Here is a 13565-nt window from a genome sequence, read left to right as displayed (position 1 = left end):
TCAGAATGTACATGTAGATCTACATGCTTTTACACGACTTTATAAATTTTACTTCTAAAATTGTGACAGTAAAGTGAACATTTGAACTATGCCTCTCTCTATGGATTATATTATGAAGCTGTTGAAAATATGCAGAGATTGTACTCTCCAAGGAAAGATCGATGGGACGATCATTTGAAGGTGAGTGGGAAAACTTGTCTTTAAGGCCATTTAGGGTTGAAAACTCTACAGCGAATTGCTGATATAACAAACTAAAATGTATCTCCCTTGAGATTCGTTGTACCCGGACTCCACTGTACCTTCCTTCTTGCGTACCCCTCATGCCGGCCACCACAAATATGTCTGTGCTTTTACACAGAATAAGCGCATTCTTCAACTTTAACACATACCACTCGTTGGAAATTTTGTTGATTTAATTTTGTAGCTGTAACCAGTCAACATGCAAAATTAATTCAGCCACAAAATGTCCCACTCTGATATGAAAAATCCCATAAAATACCTGAACAAAAAACTATGAAATTAGGACTGTTCCAGGCCTTTGAATGTTGCTTTGTCTTCAAGTGGAAGGGAATAGGCATAGATAAAAATGTCCACCAAATACCCGTGTGACTTAGAATAAAGGCCGTGAAAGGTGAATGCTCGCCACAATAGGCTTGAGGTTTGCTGGCCGATGTGAATGCGTGATATATTGTGTACAAAATTCCATCTCACACAGCAGAAATTAATATGCAAAGCGCTTAGAGAACGTCAAGCGCTATATAAATCTCCCCATACAATACAAAGAGTACTTTCATTCTGTGGTACGGATCTGAGATGGTTGACACGTTCACACAGGAAGGAATGTATGTGTAAGTCTAATCATAACTATGCTGACTCACTCTCTTAATTTCTCACACTCTCCTCCCCTCCATTTCCTCTTTCCTTTGCCTCTATATTTTCTATAAACAGCAGTGGTGTCTGAGTTTTATTCTGAACTAAGAATTTTTTTTCAGAGGACTATGAAAACTCTGAGTCACTTATTAAATTGAATGATCATTTATCTTTTTAAGACCACACCTATATTTCATTCCAACATGCTGTCCAGCTGAAACAGGTATCAAATTGTTGGAAATAATGCTTTTAGCATTGCGGATTATTAGCCACAAGAACCATTATCTATTTCACAATAAACTAGTCCTAAAGCTGAAAAAAAGAACAACATACCCAAAGCTTGACTGCTGTCCAAATCCTGCAACAACAAAAAAAGAAAATGGTCATTTAAAAATGCAAAAAAAACATACACTTCTTCTTGTCGTTCGCCTAGGTAAAAAACAACATTCACTTGTTTGCTTTTCAATCCAACGCCTGGATTTCTAAATACAACGTCCGATATAACAGGCTATGTCCCAATTCCTTTATTCAGTCACACGCTAAAAAAATAAAGTATTGATAGATAAGATTATGCATGCACCAAACTTAAACCACTACTGACATATATTGCATTATATTTCCTTTTCTTAATCAAAGGTACCCAGATACTCAAACCTTTTGGAAAACTTGCAGTGTTCAATAATGAAAGTTGAGACTGTTCAAAAAACAGAAAAACATATTAACTGGGTGGCCGAGTGGTAACGCACTTGCGCTCGGAAGCGAGAGGTTGCGAGTTCGACCCTGGGTCAGGGCGTTTGCAATTTTCTCCCCCCTTTCCTAACCTAGGTGATGGGTTCAAGTGCTAGTCTTTCGGATGAGACGAAAAACCGAGGTCCCTTCGTGTACACTACATTGGGGTGTGCACGTTAAAGATCCCACGATTGACAAAAGGGTCTTTCCTGGCAAAATTGTATAGGCATAGATAAAAATGTCCACCAAAATACCCGTGTGACTTGGAATAATAGGCCGTGAAAAGTAGGATATGCGCCGAAATGGCTGCGATCTGCTGGTCGATGTGAATGCGTGATGTATTGTGTAAAAAATTCCATCTCACACGGCATAGATCCCTGCACCTTGAGTCCGAGTCTGGAGATACGCGCGCGATATAAGACTTCATATAACATTAACAACAAAAACTCACCAGAAGGTTGCTGCTGCTGCTGTTGTTGCTGCTGTTGTTGTTGTCCTCCGCCAAAGCCAGGACTGGTGGCACCAAAGCCGGGACTTTGCGCCCCAAAGCCGCCGCCTCCAAAGCCCCCTGCACCCCCTCCCGGCCCCATGCTGCCAAACGTTGGAGCGTCCGGTGCCTGGGCCAAGCTGCCGAAGGTGGGTGCGTTGGTCGCCGCAAAGCTGAGGTAAACGGAACACGGAAGAATTGCAATGGTTTCCACAGGCATTCGGTTTGTGCTAATGTTTATCAGTACGATAAAGGATAGCAATGTATAAAAGCACGTGGCTGATTGACAGCATGAGAAGAGGATATCAAATATTTTACTGCAACCGGAAAAGCAGAAAGCCAGATAAATCTGAACCTAATACAAGTGTTTACAAACCTTGTAACCTCGTCTCAGTATTTACACAGAAACACAATCAGCTTTGCAACAAACCTTGTTTCACACTTGTGTTAAGCCACCAGACTTTTTTTTTAAACAAGCTTCTTCACCATGGCAACAGATTCTGAGTTGGCCTTTTATCACTGGAGCAAGTCAAACGAATCAGCAAACTCCTGCTCCAACCAATTCATCCCCCTCTCTGCCCACATCTCTACCTCCCTCTCCCTCTTCCTCTTGTGTGTGTGTGTGTGTGTGTGTGTGCGCGTTTTATTATTTTTATTTTTGTGGTTCATTTCTTCTCGTCTTTTATATTATGGTCTTTCTAACTTTTTTTTTATTCCACTTCATATTCTGGTTGCATTTAGCTTTTTTTTCCCCCCCTTCTAGTATTTTTTTTCCATTCGTAAGCTTCTTCAGTGAATATTATATGTTAAGTATTTGTTTAAGGACAGGTTGTTAGACAAGGCAATGTGCCTTAAACCTTCATCCTTGCAAAATAAAGTTTGTTTGTTCATTCGTTCCCTCCCTCTTTCCCAAGCAACCTACTTGCTGAATCCGCCAGAAGTGGGTGTCTGGGCGCTGGCACCAAAGGGACTGTTGAATGAGGGAGTTGAACCAAAAGCCCCTCCTGTGCTAGGCACAGCAGAACCAAAGCCAGGACTGCCCCCGAACGCAGGTGCAGAGCCGAACGCAGGTGCTCCTCCAAACGCAGGACTGGACCCAAAGCCTGGGCTGCCACCAAACCCTCCTGGGTTTCAGAAAAAAGATGATAAAACAAACACAATCATAGCCACTTTCTGTGCATAAATTAGTTCTACTCATGTGGACAAAAGGTTTGAAACAGCATACAAATACAATGATGCCAGGGGTCTTATTGGCTTTTTGTGTCATCCTATAGTATGTGCCGAGTTCAAGCAAAACCTGGGAAACTAGCATTATCTTTATTCAACCAGACCCCATCCTAATGAGGGGCTACATTACCGCTAATAATTACAAGCAAATACTCTGTAAAACTAAAGTTATGCTGAACACAAATAAATAATAATAATAATGAGGATATTTATATAGAGCAAATCCAGTTCTGAGCACCTCACCAAAAAAGAACATAAATAAATTATTCTGTACACAATTCCAAATCAAGTATTAATACACATCGAAGTATACTTATACACTTTACAAAGTTTTCAATACACGTACATGAATTTTAAAATACATAGCACACAAGTAAAAATATTCATTATATGTAAGTAGCTCTACCACAATCGCTACACACACACACACACAGACCACAAAACACACAGAACACAAAACACAGAGAAAGTAAGTTCACATAGAAGAGTACAGCAAACTCAAGCTCACTCACCACCCGAGTTTGCAGTGGTCTGCGCGACAGCAAATCCCATGGAGGCTACACCGGCAACGCCAGACGTGGGGGTACTGCTGAACCCTCCTGCACCCCCACCTCCACTGCCAAACACACCGCCGGTGCCTTCGCTCTGAGCACCGCTGCTGCCAAAAGCAGTGGGTCCCTTGTTGCCAAACAATGCTGTAGGAGAGAAACAGATGCAGCTAATCAGTGTAGGTGGTGCCGTTCAAGGAAGAAGATAAAAATCAGAACTTGATCTGGTTTGACTCTTAAGTATAACACTATGTTTCAAATCTTTCATGGTATGGTCAGGTTTCCCAGGATTTTCAGTTTAAGGTTTGGATAAAATGTAGCCCTAGCACCCCTGTTCTAGGCACACTCCTTCTCGTAACAAGAAGGGCAAAGCCCATACGACTCACATGCTTGACCTCAAATAACTAAACCTAGCAATGACATCATACACTAAGAACTGCTTTACACATTTTTCCTACCAAAATACATGTGACCTTGACCCAAGGTCAAGGTCATCCAAGGTCATGCAACACAAAGCTGTTAATTCAAGTACAATGGTGCTTATTGGCCCTTTCTACCATGAGATATGGTCACTTTTAGTGGTTCACTACCTTATTTTGGTCACATTTCATAAGGGTCAAAGTGACCTTGACCTTGATCATATGTGACCAAATGTGTCTCATGATGAAAGCATAACATGTGCCCCACATAATTTTTAAGTTTGAAACAGTTATCTTCCATAGTTCAGGGTCAAGGTCACTTCAAAATATGTATACAATCCAACTTTGAAGAGCTCCTGTGACCTTGACCTTGAAGCAAGGTAAACCAAACTGGTATCAATAGATGGGGCTTACTTTGCCCTATATATCATATATAGGTGAGGTATTCAATCTCAAAAACTTCAGAGAAAATGGGAAAAATAGCTGTTTTTTAGACAACATTTATGGCCCCTGCGACCTTGACCTTGAAGCAAGGTCAAGATGCTATGTATGTTTTTTGGGGCCTTGTCATCATACACCATCTTGCCAAATTTGGTACTGATAGACTGAATAGTATCCAAGAAATATCCAACGTTAAAGTTTTCCGGACGGCCGGACGGACGGCCGGACGGACGGACGGACGACTCGGGTGAGTACATAGACTCACTTTTGCTTCGCATGTGAGTCAAAAACGGTTCACTTCAACATCTCAGATCCAGCCGGGCTTTTCAATACAAAAAGACCATCCCTCCACTTGGTCACATACCAAAGATGAACATCTCTCGGTCCACAGTGGGCATTTTTGTGTGAATACAGTTTGTAGAAAGCCACTAGAGTGAGCGGGCGGGGATGTAGCTCAGTTGGTAGCGCGCTGGATTTGTATCCAGTTGGCCGCTGTCACGTTCGGCGAGAGATTTATTTCTCAGAGTCAACTTTGTGTGCAGACTCTCCTCGGTGTCCGAACACCCCCGTGTGAACACGCAAGTACAAGACCAAGTGCGCACGAAAAAGATCCTGTAATCCATGTCCGAGTTCGGTGGGTTATAGAAACACGAAAATACCCAGCATGCTTCCTCCGAAAGCGGCGTATGGCTGCCTAAAATGGCGGGGTAAAAACGGTCATACACGTAAAAGCCGTGGGAGTTTCAGCCCATGAACGAACAAACAAACTAGAGTGAGCAGTTTGGGTGTTGATTTTTGGTATGTTTTAAAGCGGAGGGATGGTCTTATCCCATGTTAAAGCCTGGTCAGATCCGAGATGGTGAGCCAGACTGTTTTCGCGAGAAGGAGTGTGCGTACAACAGGGGTGCTAAGGCTACATTATATCCAAACATTAAACTGAAAAATCTTAAGAACCCTGAACCTGACCATACCATGAAGTATTTGAAGCATAGACCTGAGGGTCAAAGCAGATCAAATTCTGAATTATTATTTGAACCAAAAAATAATAAGAAATAAACCAGAAAAGTAAAACCCCCGAGGTAAAACGCTCAGCGTATTCCCTGTGGTCTCAAGTGTACACAACACACACACACTCTCTCTCTCTCACCCCCCCCTCCCTCCCTTCCCCTCCCCTCCCTCACCCCCCCTCCCTCTCTCTCTCTCTCTCTCTCTCTCTCTCTCTCTCTCTCTCTCTCTCCTTTCTCTTCTTTTCTCCCTTCCCCCTCTCTCCCTCCCATCCTATGATCCCATGAAGAGCACAAAACAAAAACTCTAAAACATTTGCAGAAAAAAATTATCCCTGTCATTTTGGGGGAATTGACACCAACAATACAACTTTTATACAAAAAAGATTTACTGTAGTCACAGCATGGCTCTAACAAAGAAGCCAATAGTCAATCTAGTCAATAGCATCACTGTACAGTAAAAACTTTTTTTTATTAAAAGGGTCCACCAGGAATGCAAGGGTAATTTTTAACAAGAGAAATGCAAGTTTTACGCCCTCAAGGTAAAGCCATTAGGGGCATGTTCCTGGGTTTTTACCCCGACTTTAGATGAGATACACAAGTGTCTGCCGGTTTAGGCTTATGGCAGAATGACCGAGGTCTTTAACGTGCCACTGTGGTGACACGGGGGTGAAACATGGATACCTTCTCTAGGTCTGTTCATAAAGTAGACCCGTGTCCGTTCCGGCCGGGATTCGAACCCGCTACCCTAAGATCACAAGTCCAGTGCTCTACCACCTGAGCTACCCGGGACCCCTTTTCTAACCCAAGCCTACTTACAGTTATTGGCAGAAGAAGTTGGTGAGCCAAAGGCTGGGACGCTGCCAAACACGTTCTGCTTGGCCTTCTCCTCGCTTGGCTTTGCCCCCAGTCCGAACAAGCTCCCTCCTCCTCCCCCTCCACTTCCAAACAGACCTCCGAAGCCACCACCACCACCATCACCACCGCTGCCAGCACTTGAATCTGCTGTGGTGGTCTGAGTTTGTCCAAATCCACCGCTGAAAGAAATAATTGAGACTCAATGTAGGGCTTGAGATAATCATGTCAACGTCATCGTGGAATTTTGGCATAACTCGTTTTAAAGGTGGTCGTCTACATTTTTGCTTTTTTTCAATAATCTTATGGTTAGATTTCGCTAAAAAGTTATGTCAGATGATGAATGAACCATGGGGAAAAAAGTTATAGAAAAAAAATATATGTAAAAAAAGATTTTATTTTTGGGTAGCGTGACTCACGCTTCCAATATTTTGTTTTCTGTTTGCTGAGAACATGTGCTTTGCCTAAAAATACTGACCAATCAAATTCATGTCACTATGCTTATAGCCACGCCCAAACAAGTGCAGCAACAGTTTGACACTGGAGCGCTGTCCACGCTTTTTTTTAAACGCACGAAATGCACGGGATTTGAGAGGAGTTTTGCGCTTGGCATTTTCCAAATAAGGATATCCTACTATGAGTACTACGCTGGAATACTACAATGAATTTTCAAACGGCTACACTGGCTTCGTCTTTCCTGATCGAAAGGGGGTGTAGTGTTGATAATTGTAGATAATAGACTCTGCATTTTAATGGTCAAATGGCGATTTCGGTATGAAAATGTAGACAAGGACCTTTAAACAGCTTTGCAGGAAAGGGGCAAAACGGATTATTTTTATCATGAAATAGTGTTAATATTCGTTCCTGGTAGGGATAGAAATATAAAACAAAGTTAAAAAAAATGTATTGTCAATCGTATTTACAAGAATATTTCTCACGGAGAATGATTTACTTAGTCTAAAGGACAAAAATATCAAAATCGCCAAGAATGGAGTTATGCCAAAATTCCATGACAACATTGCTTGGAAATATTAAACTGAAAACTAATTCTAGTCCCCCTTCAAGTGGAAAGATATGAAGCGAGAGGTTGCGAGTTCGACCCTGGGTCAGGGCGTTAGCAATTTTCTCCCCCCTTTCCTAACCTAGGTGGTGGGTTCAAGTGCTAGTCTTTCGGATGAGACGAAAAACCGAGGTCCCTTCGTGTACACTACATTGGGGTGTGCACGTTAAAGATCCCACGATTGACAAAAGGGTCTTTCCTGGCAAAATTGTATAGGCATAGATAAAAAATGTCCACCAAAATACCCGTGTGACTTGGAATAATAGGCCGTGAAAAGTAGGATATGCGCCAAAATGGCTGCGATCTGCTGGTCGATGTGAATGCGTGATGTATTGTGTAAAAAATTCCATCTCACACGGCATAAATAGATCCCTGCGCCTAGAGTCCGAGTCTGGAGATACGCGCGCGATATAAGACTTCATATACATTTAACAAGATATGACCTGATCTCATGTAAAAGCCTGTATCATCTGAGGTAGCGAGCAGAACTTGTTTCATAGGATCCCCCCCAAAATGGAACATAGCTGCCTAAATGGCTGGGCAAATCAGCCATACACCTAAAAGACCGCTCGTGCAAAAGACAAGTGTAGGTATGAGCTGCAGCCTATCAATGAAAAAAAAGAAAGAGAAGTTTCATTGCGTTTAAGCTTTATTCATGATAGTTTTCTGAAGGGAAGACAAGAACTATGAGATAGCTCTCTTAATCCAAGTAGTTTTGTTTTGATGAACAATAATTTCCTAGGGTGCAAAGAAGTGCAAAAGTTAAAGGCATATGTACGCGCTCCCGTGTTTACAAAGTGTAGTTTGCCCACAATCGATGTCAAATGCATCATAAGGCCATATAATGACGATATGTCGCAATGCGCGGACCATATACATGCATTACAGCTTGTTCTAGCCTCTGAAAAAGTGAGGATGTCAACAAAGACGCGGAGTTATTTCCCTTGCGTCAACGTTCCCTCTGTTGGCAAATCTATAAATAGGACGATCTAGATCAAAATAAAAATTCAAATATCTCAACATTTAAGGGGTCCTAGACCACAATATTTTGCAGGGAACTTAATTTAGCATGTCTCCAGCTGTTGGTAAAGCAATTAGCGTGTATATTCATCGAGTTAATATGCCTTTAAGCTGCTTTGGGCAGATAATTCGTCAGAAACATGTCAAAACGGAGTGAAACTTGATATTCAAATTGGTCCATATATTGATTCTTTTGGCACAGCTGTGTGGTAACTATCTTTTTTGCTTGAGAAAATACATGAAAATACACCCCACACACCCCCAAAAGATGGATTGATTACCTGCTCCCAAAGGCAGACGGTGTAGAGGTTTGACCAAAGCCACCACCACTGCTGCTGGTCTGTCCAAACCTAACACACAGATCAGCAATTCAAATTGAAAAAAAAAAAAAATAATAATAATTCTAATCAAATTCTGTACAGTGGAACCCCCCTTTTAAACCCTCGACAAATCTGAAAGGAGGGAGTCTTTTTTTTTTTTTTTTTTTTTTTGCTTAACGCCCAGCCGACCACGAAGGGCCATATCAGGGCGGTGCTGCTTTGACATTTAACGTGCCCCACACATAAGACAGAAGTCGCAGCACAGGCTTCATGTCTCACCCAGTCACATTATTCTGACACCGGACCAACCAGTCCTAGCACTAACCCCATAATGCCAGACGCCAGGCGGAGCAGCCACTAGATTGCCAATTTTAAAGTCTTAGGTATGACCCGGCCGGGGTTCGAACCCACGACCTCCCGATCACGGGGCGGACGCCTTACCACTAGGCCAACCGTGCCGGTGTAAGGAGGGAGTCTTAAATTGGGGGTAAATTTACAGATATTGTGAACAGAAAATCTGAATAAACAAGGTCTTAAAAAGGGGGAAGTCTTCTTCTTCTTCTGCGTTCGTGGGCTGAAACTCCCACGTACACTCGTGTTTTTGCACGAGTGGAATTTTACGTGTATGACCATTTTTACCCCGCCATTAAGGCAGCCATACGCCACTTTCGGAGGAAGCATGCTAGGTATTTTCGTGTTTCTATAACCCACCAAACTCTGACATGGATTACAGGATCTTTTCCGTGCGCACTTGGTCTTGTGCTTGCGTGTACACACTAAGGGGGATAAGCCACTAGCAGGTCTGCACAAAAGTTGACCTGGGAGATCGGAAAAATCTCCACACTTAACCCACCAGGCAGCCGCAGCCGGGATTCGAACCCTCAACCTTCCGATTAAGAGGCCAACGTCTTACCACCCCGCCACAGCGCCCGTCGGGGGAAGTCTTAAATTGGGAGGTCTTAAAAGGGGGGTTCCACTGTACTTAGTAAAATGGGATTTCTGAGCAATACAGAAGTGACTGTACATACATACAGTGGGTACCTGTGATGTGTGGCCCCTCCATTAGAGGACACCTCTCTTAAAAGGACACATTCTGAGGTCCCGTTGTTTAATATCTCTACCAAAATATACCTGTCATGACAGGCCACCCAGCAAACAGTTTAACGACTGTTTAAAAACTTGTTCTGCAGAATATAAACCGGCAACCGGCACACCAAATCCACAACCACTAAATTTCCTTCCTTCTTATTTTTTTCTTCCTTTTCCTTTTTTCTCTTCCCTCGAACCAGCAAAGGAAGTTGGAAACAGACGCGCAAAGAAATCGTATCTAGAGATCTGGTTATCTTATTCGTTAATAAACACACTGAGGTCTCACCCAGCTGAAGTCTGGCCGAAGCCAGGGGCAGAGCCAAAGGCAGGTTGACTGAAGCCACCACCAAAGCCGGCAGACTGCCCTCCGGACTGCCCAAACCCAAAGCCAGTAGAAGCCGCTGTTGTACTTGCTGGGGATGATCCTCCAAACACTGACCCACCGGCTTGTGTGGAATCAGCCGACCCAAAAATGGAACTTGGGGCAGCGGCTGACCCAAATCCAGCCGCAAACGGCGAGCCAGTCGACGCAGCAGTGGAGGCCGGGGTTCCGAACAAAGACGGAGCGCTGGTGGTGACCGGTGTTGCAAAGAGAGAACCGGTGGAGGGAGCAGCACCGCCTGAAGCAGTGGTGGTTGACACCGCCGAGCCAAATAAACCGCCCGACGAAGAAGTTGTCGTTGTTGCCGATCCGAACAAACCGCCGGATGGCGCCGCGGTTGTGTTTGAAGCCGCAGACCCAAACAAACCTCCGGTTGAAGCCACAGTAGTAGTAGCTAGTGATCCAAAGAGACCGGCAGTTGGGGCTGTGGTTGCTGTAGCTGATGATCCAAACAAGCCAGGAGTGGAAGCAACAGTAGAGGTTGTGGTACTAGCAGCAACGAACAGGCCACCAGTGGTAGGGGCGGTGCTGCTGGCCAAAGATCCGAACAGTCCACCACCAGCACTCGTTGTTGTAGCAGCTGCACTGAACGGGGCACCTGTCATCAACATTTAATGCATGTTTCTGTTATTCACTTCTTGCATCCTACCACTGACCTACACAATGTCTCATAAGGATAAGGATAAGATAATATGCATAGCTTAACAACTTCACATTAAATGGATTGCATAGAAGCTACTGTTTTCAACACTCTTACAGATCACCGGATCAGTACTGTGTGGAAGAAATCAAAATACAGATGGTCTTCTTGTTAGAATCAACCAAGAGTGGTACTGTCTCAGAATGTTGCCTTTTTTTCCTTTCTTTTTATATTTAGTCAAGTTTTGACTCGAAAATTTTATTGTAAATTTTCATTTAATAAATATACCTACCCGAATCACATGTAGCATTGACACAATCGGAGATGCTAGGTTCTGTACAGGCTAACCGTCTAAGGGAAGCAACCCCAACCACAAAAGTGTAAACGTAGCCATGGTAATGCCCATACACCCGGGGAGTTACCTCCCCTCGTGCATGCCATGTCACTACTGCTACTGAACACGTGGTTCATATCATTCGACCTAAAGAATAAATTCTCCAAATCAAAAGCGGGGTTGGCGGGAGGGAATATACTATGTGATTCGGGTAGGTATATTTATTAAATGAAAATTTACAATAAAATTTTCGATTAAATTACATATTCCTACTCCGAATCACATGTAGCAGATTACAACAACAAGGCGGTGGGAAAGAAAAATCTAACTCACTCAAAAAACCTTGCCAAAAACCTGGACCGCTGCCAAAGAATCAGGGCGGTCCCAGTGGAAAAGAAAATCTAACCCACTCAAAAGCCCTTGCCAGGGCTGGCCCACTGCCAACAGGCAGTGAGGGAACCAAGGAAAGTCCTGATTGACAGCCGAGAAGTATCTCAGGCGAAAAGCGAAAGAGACAACCTCAGAGATCCAGAAAGCTGCGCTCAGCACTTCTTCCAATCTCCTAGCCGTAAAAAACAGCACAGGAATAGACCCAAGCCTTGGATTAATAACCCTGGCGAGCCAAGGGAAAGACAAGCTTCCCCCCCCCCCTTTTATTGGAAGGAAATGCTAATGTCCTGAGAAGATCCGTGCGTAAGGTTGTCCCCTCAACTGAGAAGGACGAACCCCCGCGGTGACCTTAAGACAACCATGCCAAAGTCTGCAAACCTTGGGATGTAGTAAAGCCCAAAAGGCTTGTGAGAAAGAAGTCAGCTCAAAATAAGAGTGACCAATCCCCACGAAAGAGCGAGAGAGAGACATCCAAGCACTAAGTACCAGAGTTCACCTCGAAGAGAAAACTCACAAATAGAAGGTCGCCAGTTATCCCCTACCAGTCCCTGCGAACGCAGGGAGAGAGGTAGCACCCGACAGCAGCCACTTACGACTGTGCGTAAGCTACCGGAAGTGAGGACCCACGGTGGTCAAAAACCGATGTGACTGGCAACCATAAGCAAAATGGCTAAAAGCCAGAATGTTCCCAAAACAGTCTGCTTGAAGGTAATCGAGAGTGAATCAAAAACCGAAAGCAGAAAACCAAGACTGGTAAACGTAAACCGTGAAGCCAGCCAGCCATAAGACTCCCGAAACCAGAGTTCTCAGGGAAAAAACAGGCAGTTAACTTCCTAGCCAAATCAAGAGCCTACCTGAGTTTGGCCAGAAAACCCAGAGCGCGTCTGTCCCTGTCTGAAGACAGAGTCCAACGCGGAGAAAAACGGACAACCGCCCTAGACAAAGTTGCCTTTTGTAGCCGGGCGACTGTAAGGAAACCCGACCCAACAGACGTCATCCTGACTCGCCTCATACTAAGATGAGGAAGAAGAGAGGAAAGGCCCAAGACTGAAGTCACAGGAACCGAACCTTAGCTAAACCTCTGCCCGAAGGAGAAGAGTAGCCAAAACCTGAGAGAGAGGAGGAAAGCCACAAAGAACTACTCCTCAAACATCCATTGTCCAAGACAATGCCCCCTCAGGAAAACCTGAATGTTACTTCCGAGGCCAACTCAAGCGTACCTTAAGTTTGGACGAAACACCAGAACACGTCTGATCACTAGAGAAAGACAGAGTCCGACTCGATGAAAGACAACAAGGACCAAAGTCCAAACGTTTGTGGCCAAACAGGGGTAACCTGAAGCCAGAGAACCCCACAAGCCACAAGAAACGGGAAGGCAACAACCACCATCGCCGCAACGTGGAATGGCTGTTGCCCGGCCAAGGCTGCCTATTGGCTGCCAGCTTAGCTTAACCAGAGGAATGAGCATGCTTCTGCTAAGCATGTTTCTGAGTATGCTAGCCTTACCTTCCTTCAACCCTTGTAAAGCAGTCAGAGACCTGGTGATCTCTATTCGACTGAATCTCTACTGCAGGCAAAGTTTAAGCGACTCTCTTTGACTGTTCAGGGAACTGAGAAAGCGAAAGAAACGAGTCCCTCCGACACCCGCCGAACGAGCGTAGTGAAGGAAGGGCAGCCTCATCTGCTCCATGCTCACCCTAGCAAGGGCTGGCCAACAGAGTAGAGAAAGGAGGCAAGTTCCAAAGGCTGA

General features: G+C 44.2%; 1 protein-coding gene across 4 annotated transcripts in view; it reads right to left on the bottom strand.

Moving 5' to 3' along the window:
• The window catches only part of LOC138948739 (nuclear pore complex protein Nup214-like), a 78101-nt gene that overhangs the window by 2664 nt on the left and 61872 nt on the right, over positions 1 to 13565 (bottom strand). For all 4 annotated transcript variants that reach the window (XM_070320343.1, XM_070320344.1, XM_070320347.1 and 1 more), the window contains 7 exons: positions 10356 to 11049; positions 8942 to 9010; positions 6545 to 6762; positions 3826 to 4008; positions 3009 to 3210; positions 2051 to 2259; positions 1204 to 1228 (listed from right to left, as the gene is read on the bottom strand). In XM_070320343.1, coding sequence (XP_070176444.1) covers positions 1204 to 1228; positions 2051 to 2259; positions 3009 to 3210; positions 3826 to 4008; positions 6545 to 6762; positions 8942 to 9010; positions 10356 to 11049 — 1600 coding nt within the window. The remainder of the gene's footprint in view (positions 1 to 1203; positions 1229 to 2050; positions 2260 to 3008; positions 3211 to 3825; positions 4009 to 6544; positions 6763 to 8941; positions 9011 to 10355; positions 11050 to 13565) is intronic.

Source organism: Littorina saxatilis, linkage group LG15, assembly GCF_037325665.1.
Source record: "Littorina saxatilis isolate snail1 linkage group LG15, US_GU_Lsax_2.0, whole genome shotgun sequence".
NCBI classification, from domain to species: Eukaryota; Metazoa; Mollusca; class Gastropoda; order Littorinimorpha; family Littorinidae; genus Littorina; species Littorina saxatilis.
This window is presented reverse-complemented; position numbering and strand designations above follow the sequence as displayed.